A 24919-nucleotide genomic window follows, 5' to 3' on the forward strand; every position below is an offset into this window, starting at 1 on the left:
TTGTACCAGATGAAGCTATGTGTGTGCGTACTGAAAGCGTTTGTTTTTGTTTGCTTATCGTATTGGATAGGAGTAGACTGTTTGATGTCATTTATATTACGTGCCTAAGCCGAACAAAGTAAGCTACTTTTTCAAGGAAAAAATGTAGAAAATAGCATGTCCACCTCGCTGCTTTTCACGCGACAAGATCGGACTAATCCCTCTTCAAACCGTTCTCCGGAACACAGCACTAACTATACTGAAATAAGTTCTACGGAATCAGAAACGGAAAATCTATAACTCCAGAGATTGTCTCTAGATCAGCGGTCAACAAAGTCCGGCCAGTGACTGATGTCACAGACACTGCATAGATGCTTATGTTTATAAGAGGTGTGAGTAGTAACTTTGAGGGTACTGAGGAATTATTATCCCTCAAAAGTCTTGGGATAAATTAAAATCTCTCACAATTGATGGTGCAAGAAATATGTGTGGGAATTGAGATTGAGTATTGAGAGGCCGAATCCTCTGGCTATACATTGCATCATACATCAGCAGGTTCTTTGTGCGAAAAACAAACACATTTCAAGCGTAATAGAAGAAGTAACGGCCCGGTGGTGTAGGCGACATCGGCGCCGGTCTTCAAACAGCAGGACCGGGGGTTCAAATCCCATCCGGGACTGTTCCTCTGTTGTGAGGACTTGACTATCAAACTACGTGGTTTCAGCAGTCTTAGAAAGTCATTCGATGGTCAGCGTGACCTTATAAGTAAGGTCGTTAAGTCAAGAATAAGAAGAAGTAATAGTAACGCCAGTAGTAAATTAAATCCGTTCTCGAGGCTTTTAAAACCACTGAAACTCAAAATTTTTCACTGATAAGTTCTTTGTAATGCTGCAAATTGTAGGCAAGATTATTGAGAAGGAGCAACACCCTTACCCATCGGTTTACTGTTTTTAACCCGAGACTTTGCAAATACTGGTCTCTCCTTCGATTTAGCAGAAACCTCGAAGCCTCGAGATGAACAAGGTGACAACTCAAATGATAGGACCAGCGGCAATAAAATTAGATTTGCTGGTGATGCGCAGATGGGTGATCTGGTTGCCGATAACAACACCGGTTTTGAGATATTCGCGAAGTTGCTGTCGGTCACACTGCGCAGTCTGAGGAAACTTTTGCACGCAAAATACCTGTCACGATGGACGATGCGAAATAGTCGCAGTAGTTACATTGGGCAGGATTCAAATTCCATTCGGATCGCTTCCCCGTAGTGGTGGACTGTACGCTCTTAGCTGAGATTAAGACAAAGATGCTCAAAAGGTGTTATTGTGTGTTGAGCCGCCGTTACAATAACGTGCTGTATGAGCTGTGCAACAAATTAGATTCGCCAAGCTCCGGTTCTGCATGTCATGCGAATAGCACCGGGCAGTCTAACCCGTAGTCTTTGTAGAACCAACTTTGGATGGAGTGATGACATTGACGCTTCCATCAGACATGTAGGGACATTGGATTAGGAGTCGACGGCTTATCATATCATCTATGTTGTTGTCAATTCTGACTTTTGGGCTTGATTGGTATCGACGACATACTTTTACTGTACTGTACTTACTGTCGTTAGTGCTGTACATTTACAGAGATCTATAGATTACATTAGGATGCTCCAGCTTCCCCTTCATAATTCGTCGTTTTATAACGAAGTTGAGTGTGAAAATCGACAAACAGAGAGAAACCCGTTCGTCTTTGTCAGGCTACATAACGTGTTCGTACTCATGGGTTGCATGGAGTTGTTTTTTCCTATCCTGCTGCGAGCAGAGGTCACACGGCAAAATTTTTGTGACTCTTTAATTGCACAGCAGTTTATAAAAAAAAGTAGGTTGGATTGAATAATTTTCCGACATAAACTCACTTCGACTCATTTTAATATTGCACATCCTTTTTAAAGTCCACGGCCGCTCGATTGTTTTCATCGTTTGCGTCAAGCAGGCGTAATCCGTCAGCCTGCTTGTCTGTCACTGTGGAATTACATTATTTTCATCCACTTTTTGGTCCACGTAATGAGCGATCGTTTTCCACCCATTTTCGCACACACACACACACATGAATATACTCACTTGTACGAGCACACTAAAAGTGTACGTGGTTAAAATGAACAATAACATCGTTTTGTGACAATAGCAATGCGAAGATGGGAGGGAGAGCAATCGGCAGCACAGTCAAACTAATAGCCATAACCGGAAGCCGTCCATCGGTGCGCCACCGACAACGTGCGTCTCGAAGACGCAACGCTTCGCGCTCGCGTCATCGTTCGACGCCGCTGGTAATGTTAATTGCATCCGACGCCCCAATCCAACAAAGATTGTTCTGGGCGGCCGTTCCGCGTTGCGCAATCCAAATATCGTGTTGCGGTTCAGCAATAATGTTTGCTGGCGGTTCGAAAAATTGAGACCAACAGCAGGGGCGAGAGAGAAAGAGAGAAAGAGACGTGGCAATACAAACGTCCCGTCCCAAGCCCAACAGGCGATATGACGCTGGGGATGCACGCGAACCGCCGATGGTTGTGATCGTTACGTGATAAGACGCGATTTGGAGGTTGTTGGTTTTGCGATTTCTGGTCCAAGGAGAGTTTCACGTAATGATGGTTTCATTTCCTTTAGCCGTCTGATGCGTCTCGGTTGATCCTATCATGATGGGCACGGGGCGATGATCTCTGCAGATGCCACGGCTGCACGATACAAAACACTGGTCAAATTAATCGTTTACCGTAACATACAGCGAGCATGATGCATATAAATAATTAACTCACCTCAACACTTATGCTGATGGGCTTGTTTAGCCTTGTATAGGATGGTGCAAGACATGAGAATGAGAGTGAAAATGATAGTCGTTGCATTAAAAACAACATAAACAAATACACACACATACACATACATACAGTTCCAACAAATTTGATGTGTTCACATAAGCTTTGGCCACTTTATGTTACGCGCCCGCGAGCATCAATGTCGCTGTGTGGCATGATGATGTATCCGCATGTCATCCAACCCCCGTTGTGCAGCCGTTCGTACCCCGAGCTCGTGTTTTTGATTTCGCAAAAGTTTCCGCCAATTTTTCGCTTTCCATTTCGTCACTTCTGTGTCAATTGTTGACGACAGCAGGAAAGCTTATTTTCGTTGCATGGCGTTGAAAAAGCCGGACCGGAGTGGCGAGTTAAGTTATGTTCGTGTGTGTTTGCTTTCTTAGAAGGAGAAGAAGGTTTTATCTTTATACCTGGCTGTAGTAGGAAAGAATTTAAAACTTTCGCATACAGTTTCAATCATCAAAATTAATTCAAAACTGTATTAAAATAAATTATGCTTGAATATTGTTCAAGAACTGTTAGCAAATCACAAATAAAAATTAATTTGAATAAATCTTTAGATTTATCATGCTAAAAAAAAAAGGTTTTCGGGTTTAAGTAAACCTGGCTGGGAAGACATAAGGCCTGATTGTCAAAGCCAAACGGAAAACTTTCCAACGGAAAGACTCTAACCAAACGGAAAGCAAATTTGTATTACGGTCACCCGTTGGAGTCGACGAATGTTTCGTCGAATTTTTGTATACATTGCACATGCACAGGTTGATCAGTTCATGCATTCACAGATGATATCATTCGAATTAAATCTGTCCTTAAATGCGAATTTTTACTAAAATCTGTAACTGATGAATCAGTTTACTTTAAAAATATATTTTTTGTATTGGAAATTTTTTCGTGGTGGACTCTCGTGGTTTTTGCTTCAGAATAATTCCTGCGAACCACCAAATAAAATCAATAAAACGACTGCAAAATGATTGTCATAACATATCCACGTGAAATATATACACTTTTCTACTGATTTACGCTTAAACATGTTTTTATGAATGCAAACTTTATTTTCCGTTGCACCTGGCTGACGGAAAACTTTCAGTCTAACGTGCGTTTCCATTTGGTTCAGGCAATGCAAATTTTTGCCTTTTCGTTCGACAAACATCTGTCATCGACTTTTAAACGTCTGATTTAGCCAAACGGATAGCCAAACGGAAAGTCATAATACCATAGTGACAATTACGTGACGTTTGAGAAGACGTTAGGGTTTCACAATGAGGCCTATAGTCTTTTATTCTAACCTGTTGTGCATTATTACATGTTTTAAAATTTATTTTTTGTGTGACGGCTCTTTGCCGTATGGTCAACACCACATGGGTTGACAAATTACCAATTTCACTAGACATTTCCCCCTTAGATTTTGCCTTACCCCGGGCATGCTCGATTATTAGTAAAAATTAATAAAATTTTAAAAAAACTTTTGATCATCAATAAGTGAGAAAAGAATGAAAAGCAGCTAATAATAGAGTCTTTGATGACTTTAACCTGAAAATCACAAAAATTTAGAAGAAATCGTTCATACATTCCAGCAATCATAAGCGGTCAAGCCAAAACAGACATAAACAGATCCAGAAGCGTTTGACATTTTATGTCCCCAATTCGACAGATTAGTTGCTAAACGCATGAGAAACTTGAAACATTTTTAGATGAATTAATGTGCTAAATTTAATGCGTGCCTAAATAAGGCTGTATAGCTGTGTGAAATGCATATCGAGATGATGAAATCGTTGTATCTTCTCTTCTTGGCTTAACGACCTTCTAAAGACACGCGGGACTTTTGGTTTACTAGACTTACTAACACCACGTAGTTGGATAGTCAGTCGTCACCACGAAGGGTCCGGTTCTGTCGTGTGAAAAAAAATGGAGAAAACATCTTAGTCCCGAATCGTCAAAACACATACAAAAAAAAGGTCTTTGGCCATCATAGACCCCAATATTTGTGTTTGAGCAGGTACATGAATCAGAAAACTTTGGTTTTTTGTTTCATTATAATGATTATAAGATTCTCAGCGAGATTTATTGCATTTCTCAAATAAATATTATACACCCCGGTACCGCTTTGATACTTAGAATTCTTTGGCATATCGCCGAGTGCAGTGACTGTGGAGAATGAGAATAAACCAAGGCTTAGTTGAGCTGTCTGATGGGTCAGATGTCCTTTCTGTAACCTAAATCAGAATGATAAGAAGCCTCAACACAAAATGTACACGAACGTGTGGGACAATTCGTTTCCTATTTCTGAAACTGAGCTATTGTTGTTATCCTCCAGCAAGTGTGATTACATGATGCATTTTCTTCCTCGCTGGTGCAAGAGTGTGCATTAAACCGTGCCAACATAACTATAACACATTCCTTCATCTTCCTCTTCTATGTTAACGATCTGTGACGTCATGTATAGCTTTCTTTACATAGTTTTAAAACAATTTAATGTTTGCTGCACACTCACACACCCACAAAGACACACCGCATGGATCAAGATCTTCGCAAGAAAAAAGAAAAGCGTACCGAAACCAAGCCAAAACTGCATGTTCGAACGAAAATCCAAAATCGTCTGAGAAAACGAAAAATTTGGCTTATGATTACGGTGGAGCCTCATTCGTTTCAGCACCGTTGTCTAATTTCCTTACGCATTTGCACTACGTTTATGCATTCTGGTGGTGGTGGTGTATGTGTGTGTGTGAGCTTTGGGGTGGGTATATTTGATGGGATGGGAGGAGAGCATGTTTGTTAGCCTGGTGCGGCGACGAAAGTAGTGGACGCATTCGTGGCCAACTCACCCGGATCGTGGATCTCACCCGGAAATTGAAAAATACCGCCCAAATCGGTTCGATTTCAAATTCTTCAAAAATCCATTTCCCGCTACAAGAGCGGGGCTATAGGAGAGGGAGTGAGACGTGCGTTGCTTTCTCTTCCCTTTCTACATGAACCAGGGGCAAAAAGGCACAGCGGTAGTGGTTTGTTTTCTTTTCAAATCAATTTATAATTATTAATGTATTTGTTTTGGCTTTGTTTTATAATTGCCAAAGTAACGCAAATTCATACGCTAAAGTGTAGAGATGGAAAATTAATCACTTTCTTGAGTGTGTTTGTGTGTGTGTGTGTGTGTGCGTGGATTGCAATAGTGCGATGCTATTGATTTTACTCGCTCGTCCCCCTACCTTTTGCCAGCCTTACCCGCGTATCCGGTTGGAATGTATTTCTCCCGTTCTTTTTCGTCATGGTCGCGTGACGGTGAGGAATGCGAAAATGGTTTACCATCGATTAATTAATCAACTTATGGATGGTCCTTCGCGGAGGTCGAACTCACTCCCCCCGCACGCCTCTTCCGTGCATCCGTTTGGGGACATTGTTACGAGGGAATTACCACACCCATGCATTGGACATTCCTTTCCCATTTTCGAGTGAAAGAGCGCGAGCGAGCGAGCACACCGACGCATGCCTCAAGAATCGAAGATTGTGGGTGTGCGTATTTGGTGCTAAACCGGAAACGAATCGCGTTTGCAACGATAGCCAATCGATGGCTAATTGGAAAGCGGTAGCAGTGCATTGTTGATGTTGCTGTGAGTTGTTGCTTCTGTTGGTTCTGCGCAAGGTTCCGTGACCCCTAGACGTCGTATTAAATGTTGATCGTTTAAAATGTTATTTTTATTATTGATATCTCTCTACGTTGCGGTGTATTATTTCGACGAGTGAGTGAAAACAAATATAGAGCAAATAAAAAGTTACTTTTTGACCTTAACGACCTGTTTAGCGCGTACGGCAAACTATGGTGAACATATTTTTAAATACGGTCTAGTGCATATAAGCCTACCTTAAAAATGTCTGCTCTAAGGCAGGTGTTGTAGAATTCGTAAAATAATTGATTCACAAAAAAAAAAAAATGGTGGAGACCAACTTTTATGTTCTTTCGAATTCGTACCAATATTTTTTCTCGCGGGTCGGATAAAATCAGCAAGCGGTCTTCACTTTGCCGACCCTTGTGTATTACATATGGCCCAGGGTTTTCCAGGATATACTAGACAAGTCTAGACTAGTGGTGGGAACTCCGGAGGGACTCAATGAATCCACTCCGGTTGCTATGTATAAAAACCGGAGTTTACTCCGGAGTAAACCGTAATCCCCGATACGATATTCAATCACAGGTTACTCCGGATTACTCAGTTGTCCTGATTTTACTTCGTATTCAAACCCGAACTCAAAACCGCTGTTCCGCATTCTCAAAAAAAAAAAAAAAAAAACAAAAAAAGCATTTATCCTGTAACACAAATTTGTTTATTTAAGTTCGTTTCGTTTCGTCCGTTTCGTTTATTTAAGAACACCCTTGAGAACACCCTTGAAGAACACGCATGAGGCGGAGGTGCCTGGCAGACTTAAATATTGTTGGGCTTATCATCCAACTGTAGGGTACATTTTTATTCTACTTTTCCATCACATCGATGGGTCTTCTTTTGGTCACCAGAAAGCAGAAAGGAAAATACGGACAGCAATGACATTTGGATCAAATGTGATCAAATTCACAGCAAATGATTCAGCAGTGCACGTTGGAGTTGCATCCGGAATTAATACCGAAGATGATGATTTCGGATTAATTCGGATTTGACTCGGGACTAATCCGGCGTAATTACTGCGGAGTTACTTCGTCATGACTCGGAGTCGGATTAATCCGACTCCCGGAAAAATTAAGATTTACCCATCACTATCCTAAAACAGGAACGTTACGATCTTAACACGGCAGGTCAGGGGTTCAAATCCCATCCGAACCGTTCCCCCGGGAGTGAGGAATGCCAATGCAACTACGTGTTACCGATGATGAGTCTTGAAAGTCTTTTGATGGCTGACGTGACCTAAAAGGTCGTTAAGTCAAGAAGAAGAATAAAAGCGTCCTCACTGTATTAGACATGCATCCATTGCATTATTGCCTTTCACATAATCCGTTAAAGCAACAACCTGCCCTTCTGTAGAGTATAGGGTTGCAGGGATGTATCTGTGACCTATTTATCGATTTGTAGTTTAGCATACAGCGCTTTCACTCCCATTTGGGAGTGTAATTTCACCCCCTTTTTTTATTTTCTTACACGACTTTTGGAGGGTAATTTGGCAGAGTTGCTTTGTCCTATCCGTTCTCTTCCTTATTTGATTCTATGCCTGGCCCTGTGCTTGTTGTTTGCTGCAAAATATCAAAGAGTCAAGAACAAATCGGTCCGTGCAGGTGAGCTTATTTCCGAACACCCACCACATCAGCATGCAGCAAAGCTTTGCCGGAAGTTCTCGCAACCCCTCGTTTTACGTTCCACTCCTGTTCGGCTAGTCCTGTGCTTCCTGTTTTGTGGATTAATATCACACATGCACGCGATCTAAAGGAACATAAGTTTTCTGCTCGCTACGGATTGGATGAGCCGTAGGCCCGCTCAAGGAATAAATGGAATGGAGCGCATGGCGTCGTTGGTGCACATTTCTCCAAACGCCCAATAAGACACACACACACAACAAGTGCAACTTCTTGAAAGCAACATACAAGGTGGCACTTTTCCCTGTCCTTTTGCGTCTTGTCGTGTTTCGAAACGAAAGAAAGCGAATGACACAGGAAAGCGAAAAATCAGATTTGGGAGGGCTGTATTCGTTTCGGAAGTTGAAAAGCGTGGAGAAAAGTTTGGAGTAACAAAAAAAAAAAGAAGTAAAAAGCGGGTCAGTCTCTGTATGCCACCACCTCGTTTTATGACGGGATACAACCCTTCGTCTCTCCCCCCCTCAATCACGCACCAGTGAAGGTTAGAGGTCGCGTTGGAAAGTTCCGACGGTGAAATATTGGTCGTTGGGTTTGCTTCGGGGGTTTCTCGTCACATTACTGCGTGTGTCACTAGTTTTGTTGTTGTTGTTGTTGTTTGGGCGAAATTGAAGAAGCGTTCGGGTTTGCACAATATGAAACTGAGCAGTGGAAAAGAGAAACAAGTGCATGCTCTAAAAATTTTCCCGACCAACATAGCGTTTGTGTTAGTGTGCGTATGTATCGAGTGCAATAAAAAGCGTTTTTTGAAAGTCGCACAAGCAATTGTTGGATGCTAAGGTTTTCAAGGTTAAGATGCTACTCGTGGAGGAGTTGCCTTTAAATTGAAAGCTTAGTCGAGCACAATCGAAACAGAACGTGACATTTTACCTTCATTTAAGGGATAAAAAGACGAGAGACTCACAAGCGAGTGTTTGGTTGCATCGCTGCACTGTTGTACTACTACTTTCAGAATGATAGAGTTTTTAATTTGTTGTTGATGTGGACTTGCGTGAAAAGGCACGTAATCAGTTGTTACGTTAAAAACACACGATTGTCACGGAATCTAGTTCTCGATTGACGTATATAACTAGGCGAAGAATTGAGAGTTATGTGTCATCACTGCTGCATGAAAATGAAGCATTTATTATTTACTGTTTCTTTATTTCATTTCTTATTTATTTTTTATTTATAATTAATTATGACGGTCCAGTGCCGTATTGTTATTATTTCATTTCTGCTTAAGCACCTAACTATGAAGAGTTTAAACATGCAATTTTTAGTTTATTTTATTTTTTTTATTCACCCATAGTTCAATAGTTAGTCTTATGTACAAATTCTGTGTTTTAATACTCTACGATTCCACACTACAACATTAATAAAGACAACATTAAGAAAGAATAAAGAGTAACTTTATCTACTTTGATCTATAGTACAATAAAATCCTGAGTGTTAAAACTCTTCTTAGAAAATAGCTTGCACAGGACAATGTATAAAAAGTGCCAATATGTCCTGTCAATGATTTAAAGATAGACAAAGCTTCATTTGCTTTCCAATAATTCTAGTCCTACAAGCAGACAACGTCGCCTTTAACGTGGGTGAACCAACTGACTTCTCCACAAAACCAATTTAATGGCAAAACGTGATATCTTTTTTGTTTAAATCTAGTTAAATTGATAGAAATGGGGTCTATGACGTAAGTTCATAAGCCATTTTTTTATATGCGTTTTGACGTTTCGAGGTTAGGATGCTGCTCTCTCTTTATGCAAAATGACAGCTAAAGCTTTAGTTTTTGTCGCGCTAAACCCATAAATCGTTTTAAATATCTTTGAACTTCTTTGGCAACGTCAGCTCATATCAACGATGCTGTAGAAATGTAAATAAAAGACTTTTGCTGTTGAAATTATGACTGTACGTCTTCATCTTGGCTTATCGACCTACTAGCCAAGATGAAGACGTACTCTCTGGCCTTCTAATGGCTCGACAAGACTTGTTGATACCACCTAGTTGAATAATTAGTTCTCACTAAATTTTCGGCAGATCAATTTTTCAAAAAATGCGTTTAGCATCCAATTTGTTAAACCGATAAATAAAATATCAAACGTTTTTGGATGTGTTTACTTGTTTCAAATTAACTGCTTATGACTGTTCGACTTAAGCCTAAGTTCGACTGTAAAATTGTCTAATTTTCAGGTTGAAGTCATCATAGACCCCAATCCTAGTTATTTGAGCAGGTCTTACAGTTACAATGATTGTACGAGAATTTTTTTGTTTATTCATTTTTAGAGGCTTTGAACCTATTGGCTGACATTCGCCTATTTGCATTAACAAACATTACATTACAGATACCTTAAATTTCTTTGCACAAATTTATCGCATTTTGGAAATTCAACTCGTTCCGTTCTCTTTCTTCATGAATCGCGAGAACTTCGTCGATGTTGTTCTCTATTTTGTGGAATATTCTTTCCTCATTGTAACCGTCACAGTCTGCTAGAATGTGCTTGATGGTAATATTGACTCCACAGTAACTACATTTTCCAGGGTCTGATTTTCTTACCCGATAGCCGTGTGTGATTCTGGAATCCTCCATCTTAAGCCCGGTGAGGATCGCTTGCTCATGATTATTACTTCTTTTCCTATCGTATGGAGCCACTAATTTTTTTTATGATACGAAGTTTATTTTCTTTTCATTTCCACCATTCTTCTTGCCATATTTCTTCTAACCTTTTATCAGCCCATTTCAACATGTCCTTTCGGGAGAGATTTCTCTGATGTTCTTTATTAGCTTCTTCATTTCCTTTAATGCCACAATGGCTAGGGATCCAGCAAAAAGTAACATGCATCGAGGATAGGCGGTTTTCTGGAGTCTGGATGTAGGGGTCCTTCGATTTTCCTCGTTCTTGGGCAGCCAAGACACTGGCGCTATCTGTGAATATAGCGTTAGGTTTGGTGGATTTGGTTCCTTCTTCTGCAGCAATAATCATGGCAATGGCTTCTGCCGAAAAAATACTGGTCTTGTCGGCTAGTTTGATGGCACATTTGTCATTCGCCCAAAAGATTTCGCAACCTGCATTTTTTCCTGCTACAGATCCATCGGTATAGATGTGGTTGTGTTCCGGATATTGCCTTTGCAATAAGCTTAGTAATGATAGCGTTCGCGTGTAGCACAACAAATCTAACGTTTTGAATCGTCTAAAATGCCATATTCTCGTATTGTTTTGTATTGAGGAAGAGTGACGTCAGAGATGAGTTAATTAAAATTGATCGGGTTTTTATCACGACGCAAAGCGACATATAAACATTTATTTACATCTATACAAGCCTGTGCCCATCTCTATTATCTTTCAAAATATATATCAAAATATATTGGAGTATGATGGCTCTCCGCCGTATTGTCATGTATTATTATTTGATCGAAGTCCATGTGCTGTGCCTTTCTCCTCTTACATCTTTACCCCTGATAAATGCGTCCAATTCTTTATTCTTTTACCTCACACGGGGCAACGATCACTCCAGGGAGTTGATCTTACCGGGACCGTCTTACAATCGTGTGATCGATTGAAGTCTTCCGTCCTATTAGGTAGCCGGCTTCTTTCCTGCTCCAAAACTTAATTTATGTTTGTGTACGTTCGCTCGTGTGCAGTAAAACCGTGGAAAGCCTAAAATTTATTGCTAAGCTCGGAATAAAATCCGCCTTGATAATGGTGATCAATAATGCTGGCATGAGCGGGTGTTGAGGCTGGCGCAAAAAAAAAAAAAAATAGAAAAGCCTTCACCTGGTAAACTGGGTTTTTAGGAAGCGGAATATTTCTTGCGCAATAAATAATCTCCCAATGGCGAAATTGCTTTGAAGCAAGCTACAAATTGCAACTTTCCTAGGAGAATATGTTCAAGTGCAATCCGCTTTGGGAAGAGTTGAAAGGTGCCAAAAAGAAAATGAGTAGTTTCTGGCACGCTGTTACAAGGAAGGGTTGGAATTTATGCAATACTAAATTGATTGTTAAGATTTATTTATTAACGTCCCTGTTTTCTAAATTGTCCTTTTTTCAATCATGCCTTTCACTTCATTCCCCCCCCCCTATATCTACCGTTGTGGCACCTTTCCCCTTCCCTGGTTCGATTAATCGATCATTAGCCTTGATCGATTCTGGAGCTACGTGTGGTGTACCACAGCATGTTACAATCATTTCGATGCCAACCATTTCCCCCAGCAAATAGAAGGAAAGGCGAACTTTTGTAAAAAAAAAACAGAAACTCTCCGGGGGCTAACTCCAGCCTTTTATCCCGGCAGTCAATTTTGGGGTGATTATGATTTCATTTTCGTTAGACATCATCGATCAGCAAGACTTTTCGTTTGTGAAGCCGCACTGAAATTGATGGAAAGAAAAAGAAAATACAAATAAAAAACACACAGTACCGAAAGCAAAAGAAAAATTCCTTCCCGCCCATCTCACGTGTGCATTCCTTTCTAATCACGTTTTTTTCTTTCTTCTCTTTTTATTCGATTTCTCTTCTTGCAGGTGAGTGTACTGGATGTATTCGAGGTGCTGGAAGACGACCGCTCGCGGGTAAATACCGATCTAATCGAATTAATTTATGCCACAAACCGCTTGGCAAAAAAAAAAAAACAGCAGTTGGAAGGGCGGAGCAGAGCATGCTGAGGGTCTTTAAAAAAAACCTTTTGGCCTACGACGATGCCTGGTGCTTCCGTTGCTGGACTTTGATGTTGTCTTTCTTCTGCCTTTCTTATCTACATTACATTGCGCGCGTGGTACTGTTGCGTGTTGTTTCCGTTGTTGTCAAAAACAGAAACTGTCGGAAGTGAACGATATTTATGGCCGTGCGCGTTCGCACTTTAACGTAAAAGGTCGCTCGGTGTGACAAATGATAGAGAACCGAATGGGACACTGCAGTGGCTGCAGCTCCGGTGGTGAAGGAGACAACGGTGCCGGTCTTCACACGGCAGGACTGGGGTTCAAATCCCATTCGGGACGTAGTTAAGAGGGACTGTATATCCAACTACGTGGTTTAACAGCAAGTCTAGTAAAAGCCATTCGATGGCCAGCGTGACCTTAGAAGTTCGTTAGGGCAAGAAAAAAAAAGAAGAAGCATGCTCCCCCAACAGGATCAGCTGAAGTTCACGTTATCCGCAAAACCAATTATGTCTGTTCATCCTTAGTGCGGAAGGCGGAACAGATCAGCGTTCGCCACATCTAAGGTCATAGGTCTAAGAACGGAACGCTGTACTGAACCTGCAGATATTGCTTCTATACTAATCGTTCATCGGTTTAGTAATGTATTGTCTACGCGATTGGAACAACATCGCCAAGAGGTACGACGGCCTATTCTTGCGATGCTTCTCAATTCAATTAATTGAGTTGAATATGTTCCGCAAGTCTATGTCGATCAGGTTTACAAAAACAGTCGCCCTTTCGCATCCTGTTGATTTTGTTAACACGATACTTGAGTTACAACCGAATACCCCCGGAATAAGATGCTCTTCTGCCTTCTGCTACACGGTTCGGAGGTGAAAATGTGAAAGTTATTTAACTGAGTTATTTTTTTAAATTTTATTTAAGTATGATGGCTTCAGCATCATGGTGGTTGCTTCACTTGTTGAGCAGCATATGAGGTCTGTTGTTATTTTTCTTTCTCTTCAAGCAGAAGGGACTCTCTTAATATAACATCTTTTTTTTTATACATCTTTTTTTTACCTTCGAACTGTTATCGCAGTCGATTTAACCGTACTCTTCTGCATGCTAGCTCTTGTTGTAAGCTTATTTAGGAATTTCATCGTTTTCCGTAACACTGCCGTGAAGAGATTGATACGGATTTTCTGTTCTTTCCAGAACTGACTATTCATCAAAATACTAAAAGTCCAGCACCAAGGGTCGGTGTACTTTTATATAATCGATTTTTATTGAAGGAATACGAACCTGTTTGTTCTGCATCTAAAAATCCAAATTAATCATACTTATTGCAATTTTTGGCAGTCCTAACTTACCGCTGCTGATACACAACTACAACAGTTGTTAGGGGCGAATAATTTATTTACTTTTACAATTAATTATGATGGTACAATGCCGTACTGTCAGGCAGGGCGCATAATTTATCAAAATAAAAAAAGGTGTCGTAACCCGAGTAGGAATTTCGTTCGTACGTTTCACTATGCAACTAAGTAGAGGACGCGTGGATAGGTTATGTTTTATTTGGTCTACATATTGTTGCTCAGCTTTTTCCCGTTTGTCTCTCCATGCCGGAATAAACTTTCAGGCACGACTGATGAAGCTTAACAAAATTTTCCAGCTCAGCTGATTGGTGTAAAGCAAACAACATTGCGTTCCGAACGTGCCGAATGTATATTAAGCAGATGGATTTCGGCAAAAAAACGTGCAGATGGAGGTACTAACAGCTTAGCGTAATAGGATTAAATAATTTTTTTTTCGTATCAGTTATTTGTTCACGCATCAAAAGATGTATTGTTTAAAAGTGTGTAACACTAAACATACTTACAGATCTGATTTGTTTTTTTTTTTATTGTTTATACATTTGCAGTAGCCAGTGTGTTATGCTTCCCTACTGAAATAATCGAACTCGGATTGTTTACGTTCTATTGCGTTGAATTGCAGGGTTTTGTAGCCTAAGGTGGTGAGTTGCTTTCATGTTGAGCACTTTAATTTATAAATTTTATAAACTTTTATAAATTACAATTAATTGCTACGAGCAAACGGTCTGGATCAGATTTGATATCTCTCCTTGATGGGGTCGTTATCGCTTCAGCGATTCTCATAAACATGAAGTCCAAAAATTCAAAATCAAAGAAAAAGTGACAAATCTAACAGGGGCTCTACCATTGCAGTGAGTGGTTTTGTTCATTGAAATCGTCTAGCAAAAGTGGTACTAGGTGTACATGTTCAAGTCTCAAATGTTATTCCTCTCGATTTTTTCTTTAGTTCTGGCACAGGCAGTCCCAAACCACTGGAGCTAGGTCTCTTAGCTTCCGTGTGTTCCAAACATATCTCATAATTTCACTCTTAATTTAGCTCATGTGCGAATTCAGCAGATGCAAAATGGAAGCGATATAGTACCATAGCTTTGGTAGAATATGCATATTACATATTTTTACTCTTTGGATTGTATTTAGCTGACGGCTTTTGTGGTTTCACGAGTGGTATTTTAGTTTTCCATTTGCTGCATCCCAGTCTTTTATCTTTCCCATTAGTCTGATGTCGTTTAAGAATGTTACTCCTGGGATTTTAATGGTATTCAAGATGTTATTTCAAGATATATTGATCTTATTTCGATTGGCCGTGTATCCGACGTCTATTCCTTAGCATCCCGCCATATGGGCTGATCATTTTTTTTTTCGTATAACGAACTACTTGGTCCAGCAGGTTATCAAATGTTTTAATAGACTTGTTGCTACAACGTAGTGGGCGGTTGGAATTTAAACCCCGGTGCTGTCGTGTGAAGTTGGACACCGCTGTCGCCTCTACCACCGGACTTACGGATGGACCGACAAACCCTGCATTGGCATACGTTGTTTGGTAATGTTTGCATCAAAATGATTAATAGCGAAAAATATGAATAGCCTGATTGATACAATGATGATGGCTCATTTAGCTACCATTTTTAACAACAACAATTATTCTGATTGGTCCGCCATTGTATATTCTGTAATTGTACTCTGTAATTGTAAGTGCTGTTAAGACCAGTACCACTTACACTCCGGTTTAATGATACTCAGAGTACTTGCATTAATTTAAAATGTTTTCTTTTTGCTATAAACAGTCGTATTTTGCGCATTAACCGACGCTCAAATCTTTCTTTTATTTGCTGAAAATCTTCTCCCTAAGCATTCATTCACAATTTTGTATCCCACTATATGTCAAACCTCCAATCACCAACACATATGGTGTGCAATGTTGAATGTCGTTTCCGGCTTCCAAACGATAACACACGCAAGACATAAAAAAACAACAACCGCTCTTCGATTAGTGGTACAATTCATTGTGAAACTTCGCTTGCAGCACCAGCCGAAAATGTCCAAAATAAAAGATACAGTTACAGTAACTACTACACACGCCGTTGTGCACTTGTTTGTCTGTTTTGATTTGGTTGTGTCTCTCTGCCCACTGGGTTGGCGCACAAACGTCACTTTCTCTTCCGTCCTCGGAAGTACGGGCAGCAACATAGGAAAAACAAACGCTCCGACGAGATAATATAGCCTCTTCGTCATAGTGGTGGCGTGGTGTGATGAAAGAAGAAAAAACGAGTCAGGTTGAGGGAATTTGGAATTTTCGGATACTGCCTATGGTCACCTTTTTGGAACAGTTCGAACAAACGTGCAATGCGTTGCGGTCTTGTTATTTTCTACCGCTCGTTAACTACAAGATCGTAAGATGCACTTCTGTAGATCTCTCTTATTCTTTTTTTTTCTCTCTCTCTCTGCCTCTCGTTATTAATACATCCATCATCAGCTTTTCCTGCTCACGTGGCCCATAGCCGAAGCCGATGATGTTATGGTTTATTTTTAAAACATACATTTTCATGTAGCCATTTTTCGGCGTGTGTTGATTTGAGAGAAGCAAAACGCACGAGAAAGAAGAAAAAAAAACCCCAAACGTTGCTCGTCAATGTGTAATGACTGGCGGTCCCGTATACTGATTATGAAACGAGTGAAATCGACACTGTTGCGACGGTTGTTACTCATCCATCCAACCTTGCATCCCGATCTGATTTGTGGGTTGCCCTTTTGGAAGGTTTTCTGCTGTTGTTGCTGCCGTTGAGGTGGAAGGAAGTAATGATGGGAAAATAAATAAATAAATACACTGTTGACGCGCCTATATGTGTGCATCGTTATGACGCTTTTCTTTTCATGTTGTTGATTTATATTACTTTCCCCGCATGTTTGGCTAAGGTTTGGCTTTGGCTTTGTTGTGCGGGGTGCGTTGAAGTTAAAGCTGTCATTAGTTGGACATGATCGGAAGCTGTTCCGTTTTTATTCCCTTATGTTAATCAAGGGGTGTCTCTTAATAGGTGAGGTTGATGTGGTTGACCTTTTTTTCAGGTTTTTTTTTTTGGGTGGTGCTTCAGAAACGTTTCATTGAAACCACAGTTTCAATTGTTAACGAGATTACAAAAAAAGATGTTGGTGCACGCTTGAAGGAGAACTGCATCACTTTAAATTAAAGTTTATCTGTGAAGTAAAGTTTCCTCAATGGAAAAGTGTTGTAGCTATTGCTTTTTAGTAACATTTTTAAAGTTGTCCACTCTAATATGTTTGTATTATTTGTATAATTTCCTTTTTTTTTTTTGTTACATTGGCTGGGACCATGAGATCACATTGCTTTCTAGCTGATTTAGAAGACATTTTAAATGTTTGTAATCGTTGTGCAATGTATGTGCTCTCCTCGTCTTTCCATTCTCGGTTGGTCTGCCGTTGATCAATCCGATCTAATTCCTGTATGGCGTTCTAGGTTAAAAAACGTGCTCTGATAACGATTCCTAATTTACATTAATCTCTTTCGGACATATTATATTTGCTACTTAAGTGGGTTTTGTGCACCACGTTTGAACAATTATTCTTATACCTCGTTCTGGCTTATGACTTAGAAGGCGCTCTTACTTACTTGTCAGGAGCTACAATCGTTTCGCAGGCTTGGTTTGCTGCAGAAATTCTCTAAACCGCTTGCGCTCCAGCGCCGTAGTCTGCCAGTTCGTTGTTCCGGTCTTTCTGGCGGAGGCATGAACGCCATCTTACCTGCTGACTTTTCACCCGAGATAGGTGAAGTTTTGGAAAACATCGAAGCCGCGGTCACCTATCCTTACGTCCCGTTACACGTTTAATCTTACAACATAAGCTTCCGCTACGTAGGAGAGCCTACAACCAATGATGTCTACGTCATCAGCGTATGCCAGGATTTGGATTGACTTGTAGAAGATGGTCCCCGAAGTTTCCACCTCCGAGTGACGGGTGGTCGTCTCTAGCGCTAGAGTGAAGAGTAGAAAGGCTAGCCCATCTCCTTGGCGCAGACTCTTGGTGGTAGCGTAGTGCCCCGAGCATTTTCCATCCACCATAACCTGGCATGTGACATTGGTCATTGTCATTCGTACTAGTGGCTAGACCCTGGCTATGCTATCGTTTGAGGCCTTGAAGTCGATGAAAAGATGGAAAAATAGGAGCTGCTGCTCCGCCATTTTATCAGATCTTGGGATCTGCCGCATGGTGAAGATCTGAACTATTTTCAACTATCCCTTCTATGTATGGGATAAGTCCTAAGACCTTGCAGTATGAGATCAAATATCTTGTAGAGGGTTTTCAAGACTGTAATACCTCTGTAGTTCCCCCCTTCTCTCCCATCTTGTATTTAGGATATACAAGGCGCTCTAAAGCGCTCTATTCTCATCCATCGGCAACATCGATAAATTCGTCAGTGTTTGGGTTCACAATCAGGGCATCCATCCGGATATTATTCACACACCACAACTTATGAAACCACCAACAATAGTAAATTGTAGTAATAACTTTACTTTCTTCCATGGTTTAGCGATCGCTGCATTCAAAAATATTCTATCTATAATAACTCTTTTGTTTACGGTCGTTTTCATGTTTTTCAATAAGTACTGTCGATAGCAATTATTTTTTCTCTTTTCAAACCCAAGTGCAGTGAAATCTCTTCAAGGTGCACTTTGGCGGGATGTCATCTTAGGGAAGTTTCCGGCTTAGAGAATAGAAATCAGGGAAAAGCAGCGTATCATAGAAGGCTGTAAATGAAATTTATACAAAATTTTTGTTCAAATTTCATGTACAGCTTAGAAAATGCCATCTTACAGAGACATGAAATGTATGTTAAAAATGTTCATCTTCGAGAGAGTTTCCATCTTAGGAAGGTAACAGGTAACAATAGATTTCGCTGTATACATTTTCGTCACCAGTTTTGCAACCCTCATGTAGTATTCTTCTCTCCCCCCCCCCCCCTTTGCAAGGTTAATTGGAATCTCTAAAAACAGTTTTTCCAACGGGAATCACTTTTCATTTCGTTTTGTGAAGTTCCTTTTTTTGTGTACGACGTCTATAAACTTCAACTGAACGTTGCACCTTCCCACCGGAGATATTAGCGCTGTGCGTACGCCGAGAGGAGAGAGAGAGTCCCTCCATTTCCAAACTTGCCTTCCTCCAAAGGCAAGCAAAAGTGCATAATGTCAGTAATTGGCAAGTGGCAAAAACGGCCTGCCAGCTTTTGCTCGGCTGACTTGCCCGTGCACAAGCACATACTTCCGGGGAGATTGTTGGGGAAAAGGTGAGCAGGGTGGTTTTGTGACGCTGATGAGTTCGATCGTTTCGATTCGAGGGCATTTGTATGTGAACGAAAGTTAGAAAATAGTTAAAGAAATAGAAAGAAAAACAACACCACAAAAGAAAAAGTGCAAACAAATGAAAGATAGCTCGGAACTGGTAGAGAAAATGCTTCTAAAGAAAAGAGAAGGCACACACACACACAAAAAAGAAACACACAGGCATACCCACATAAACACAGTGAAGCACATAATAAAAGTTTTGTGGCTTACCGGGGTGCAAGAAATTATGCTGCATGCAGTAATGAGCTTGCAGATTTTTCTGCCTTGCCCCGCACTAGTTTGTTCGCGCGTACGCTTTCTCGTGGCGCGTAGCCACACCAATCATTCAGCCCGCAATTTGCACCTTCGCCACTTCCGGTGATGATGGGTTACCTTCCTGCTTTTTTTTCACTTCGCGCTTCCGTATGTACCGCACTCTTTAATTTCTATTTGCTTTGCCGACACACACACACACACACACACACACACACACACACACACACACACACACACACACACACACACACACACACACACACACACACACACACACACACACACACACACACACACACACACACACACACACACACACACACACACACACACACACACACACACACACACACACACACACACACACACACACACACACACACACACACACACACACACACACACACACACACACACACACACACACACACACACACACACACACACACACACACACACACACACACACACACACACACACACACACACACACACACACACACACACACACACACACACACACACACACACACACACACACACACACACACACACACACACACACACACACATACAGAGAAAAGTAGGGAAAATGGCACCGAACTCGCGCATCGTTCAAGATAAGCATAAATTATATCTTAGCGTTTTAGTGAGCAAAACGAAGTAGAAGTAAATGCGAGTGTTGAATTGATGTAAAGGAAATAGGAGCTTGGAAGTGGCGGATTTAGCCCCTCGGAAGCGAAGTGGAAACGCGGTGACCCTTATCGCATTGAATCTACTGACCGAGGGATAGTTGCTTTGTGAGTTCGGAGACCCATGCCAGCTCGAGGTCCTCGCGGCCGCTTAGTCCGCGCACCGTTAAAGCCGGTGCTGGAACTTGGTTAGATTGCTCATAGAGGATGCCCGGTAGAAAGAAAACGTTTTGATACGATTGACATCATCGTCCAGGCTATACGTCAAATTCTGCTGGTGCTGCTCCTCATACGGCAGAACCAGTAGATCGTTAAGCCATGAAGTACAACTGAGGTGACTTGTCGGGAATTTTGTTTGTTGTAAATTCTCTCCCAATAGCCCAATGCGCTGTTGCATCTCACGCACAACAGAGCTGAAAATCTGCCGAAATTGACTGATACGACGTCGAATATGTCAAGACTAATAAAGATATCTACCTCCGTATCGCAAACGATATTTTAAAAAGCCTAAAAGTATTGTTTACAGTCAAGATACAGCTACAGTGTATTTTACTTTTTTGGCTTGTAAACCTTAGGTAGTAAGCCTAACGGAAACTTTGCCTGCCATCACTGAATTTTTCGATTTAGTTTACTCGCTTCTGAGTATATCTAACATTAATCTTAGTTAACGATAAACATTTTTGTTCTCCAAGAACGGTCTGGTCATATTGCTGCAAAAAACCTTAGGCATTTAGCATTATCAGGTGGTACAAACGCTTTGCAGTCTTGGCCTGCCGCAGCAGAATCCGGAACCTCTCACGGTCCCGTGCCGTCGTCCGCCAATCCGTTATCCCGGCCTTAATGGCGGATGATTCCACGTCATCCTCCCACCTCAATCTGATCCTACCACGTCTCCTCTGTCCGTGTGGACGGCTTAAAAGGACTTTCTGAGTTGGGTCGTCCGGTGCCATGCGTATAACATGGACGAACAACGATTCTTCTGAGCAACGGGGCTAAGAGGGCTTCGTCTGTTTTCGACAGGGTCCATGTCTCAGAGGCGTATGTGAGTACTGGGACTATACATAGGTACGATACAGTCCCAGCTTCGATCGTCGCGCCGGGTTTTTTGAGGTGAGATGTTTCCTCAGGCTGTAGAAGCTTGCATACTAGCGCGAAATTCCGTCTCCATGCTGTTTTCGGTGCTGACTTTTGACCCGCGATAGGTGAAGTTTTGGACGACTTCAAATTTGCGGTCACCTATTCGTACATCACCCCCATGTAGTTCCAGATTTCTTGGTAGGGTCGCTGAGGGCCGCGAAAAACAGTGAATTATAATAAATTTTCTATTTCATCCAATTTGTTCTTCGTTTGCTGTACAATCTGGAGAGCTCTTGGCTTGACATTACTGGCTCTTCTTGAATTTCATTCAACTGAGCTGACTGAACTGATATACTTTTCAGTGTTATTGATCAAATTATCAAACGTAGCACACGGATTTCAAAACACTAACCAAAACAACCCAGTATATGCCAAGTGACTTTGAAAATTTTTGCGTCTAATTTGGAATGTCTCAAATCCTAACGACAAACAACGCGAATGATAAGTTGGACGTTGAAACCTATTACCCCAGTTAGTGCATCTACTAGCAAACAGTAAGGTTTTGTTCATATTCCATTTTACTATGCTCCAACACGTTTTTTGATCACCTTGCAATATTCAACACGTGACATCATATGTCCTTTTAGCACGAAAATCTTATAATCCAGATAAACAGCCTATTCCTGGATTTGGTTTAACTGGAGTTGATATTCATTTATACTAATTTATCTATTTTAATAGACTAACACTTGGCTAGTTTTTCGATACGAAATAGCACAACACACAGAGCATTACAATCACACCACTTAATGAGCGTAGTTAAATTATTTAGGAAAGAAAAAATCTCATTTAAGAGTTGATAAAGTGGATCGAATGTGGTAAAGACTTCTAGACAAAAAAAAAAACGTAAAATTGCAGTTAAAACACACCGGCAGATATTTGTAAAACAGATTTCCCTACCTTTTTTTACGCAGGTTAAAAAGAGGTAAAGACCTTTGGATGCAAATATTCAACACCTATTTGCACATCGATTTTAGCTACTCATTCGTCTGTCGTACGATTTTAACAACACCATGTGTGATGGGTTTATAAATAAACTTCCCTCTGTTTGTTTCTTCTGTCCGGCACTTACTGCTGCAATGTAAAACATAATAATATCGCATGTTTATAGTCATAACAAAACCGAAGGTTTATCTCACGGCATATGTTTATGATTATTCACGGCGTAGCATTGAAGTGGCAAGAAAGAGGGTGGAGATTTGATCCTCGCATCCTTACGTGCTTGTTCCATATGGTTCCGGCCGTCTTAATTCTAACCCGCGGCATAGTCACGCTTGCCGGTACCGGTGCAGAAGCAGCTAATGATTATCCCATATGTTGTACGGGTTGTTCCGTTTCGCAAACTTTTGACCGCCCAGATCGTTCCATATGTATTTGGTTTCTGCATATCTTTGCTTATATCAGACACACACACACACACACACACACACACACACACACACACACACACACACACACACACACACACACACACACACACACACTCGCTCTGTTTACTCCTAGCTAGTTGCAAACTATTCTGGCCCGGTGGTCCAATTCCATCATGTTTTGATTCTGTGCCTTCTGCTTCGACAAATAAAACTTCTTGCCCACCGAATAGAGAGGTTGACGAACTGCAATTATTCCACAAAAGGCTGGCTACCCAACAGATTGGCCGGGTGGGTGCCATTCTATGCTCTTGCTACTGCCCAACGTGGCCGATATGCTTGATGGGATGGTACCCCCACCGTTTTGGAGCTGGCTGTGCCGGTGGGTGGGGGGAGGGTATGTGGAAGCGGTTGACACGGCGAAAGGGAGGTGAGTGACACGCAAGCATAAACATGTGTATACGACCGAACGCGGAAATTGCCCCTTTACCGGACATTATAATAAATGAAGGCTGTGAGCAGGGGTTGGGAAGAAGTGGAAATTTCTTTTATGATCAGTGACGATAGAAGCGCCGCATCGAGATAGAATGGGCTATCGGAATGTACAAATGAGGGTACAGCATGTTTTACAACGGAGGCAACTGTGTGTCAGTGTGCGTGTGAGTGTAATGCAATTCAATATGGAATGCATGTGCATCAATGATTGTGTTTGTCTGTTGAAGAGAATAACTTGGTAGTTTTGCAATATTTAGTTTAATTTTTTACCAAATCGTGTGCATCTTTTGCTTTTTTTTCTATCATTATTTCTTACAGTATGATGTACAAAATCACGCTGTTTTTTATTTTTTGTTTTAATTTGATTATGACGGCTCTCTGCCGAAACTAAACATTCGTCGTTTAGCATTAGAAGAAACCTTCCAACGATTCAACGATAATCAAATTCGGTTGGCATAAATACGCAGACAGCTCATGAAGAAACAGCTCAGCAAATGTGATGCAATTTCCTGCCTCTCATGCAGCAATATTGCACATGCACACATCGGCACGAACGCCTTAAGTTCGTTCGATTTATTATGGCTCGGCTTTCGGTTTCTGTGTAGAGGAGATGCACGATGGGAGCATTCTATCTTGTAAAATATATTATTGTTGTCTATATGATGGTCTTGGCATTACAACAAAAATATGTATTGCTGGAGTATCTGTACATTTTTGTTGAGTAAACTTCATTAACAACAAAAATGATCGTTTTGGCAGAATGCTAAAGAATCTGCAAACTGTTTTGAACAATGCAAACTGTTCTGAACCTGTCGTGAAACAACTGGACCGGTGGTGTAGGCGACAGAGTCGCTGGTCTTCAAACGGCTGGACCGGAGTTCAAATCTCATCCGGACTGACTAATCAACTACGTGCTATGGCCGTAGTTGGTTAGTCAGTAGCCGGCGTGACCTTAGAAGGTCGTTAAGTCAAGAAGCAGAAGTATATGGGACACTCAAGTTCTCCATCAGCATCAGTCGCCAAATGTCAAATGTCAAATAAAAAAAGAAAATTAATTTCATTTCTCGTTGATCTTTCTGGGGGTTTTTTCGATTTTCTGACAAATTTGCCAAGAAAGCTATATTTTCTGCTGATCTTCGTTCTTGTGTGCGTGTGTTGTTTTTGTGATATTTCGTATTTGTCTACTGATGATGCATTCTATTTATCAATTTGAAAATAAAAAATATTATTGTTTTTTTTTTGTTCCGATAGAAGCCAAGACCGTATTGCTTTATTTTTTTAAATAACAAAAAACTCTATTCCCTAATAAAAATGTTCTTAAACTCCAAGCGAGATATCGTGGCGAGTATAACTAGAAAAATCTATTTAATATTGCCTATTGCTGACGCTGGAACTTCATCTGCTAGCAGACTCTAAAGGTGTGGAACATTCTTTTTCGAGCAGAGGCAACAAGAAGATCGCTCAGAGTGTCCTC

General features: G+C 40.9%; 1 protein-coding gene across 1 annotated transcript in view; it reads left to right on the top strand.

The window, feature by feature from the left end:
• Positions 1-24919, top strand: part of LOC126564566 (uncharacterized) — a 107653-nt gene that overhangs the window by 39365 nt on the left and 43369 nt on the right. Inside the window, exon 2 of the mRNA XM_050221678.1 lies at positions 12659-12706. Within this exon, the coding sequence (XP_050077635.1) occupies positions 12659-12706 (48 nt within the window). The remainder of the gene's footprint in view (positions 1-12658; positions 12707-24919) is intronic.

The sequence above is a fragment of the Anopheles maculipalpis genome, chromosome X (genome assembly GCF_943734695.1).
Source record: "Anopheles maculipalpis chromosome X, idAnoMacuDA_375_x, whole genome shotgun sequence".
Taxonomy (NCBI): Eukaryota; Metazoa; Arthropoda; class Insecta; order Diptera; family Culicidae; genus Anopheles; species Anopheles maculipalpis.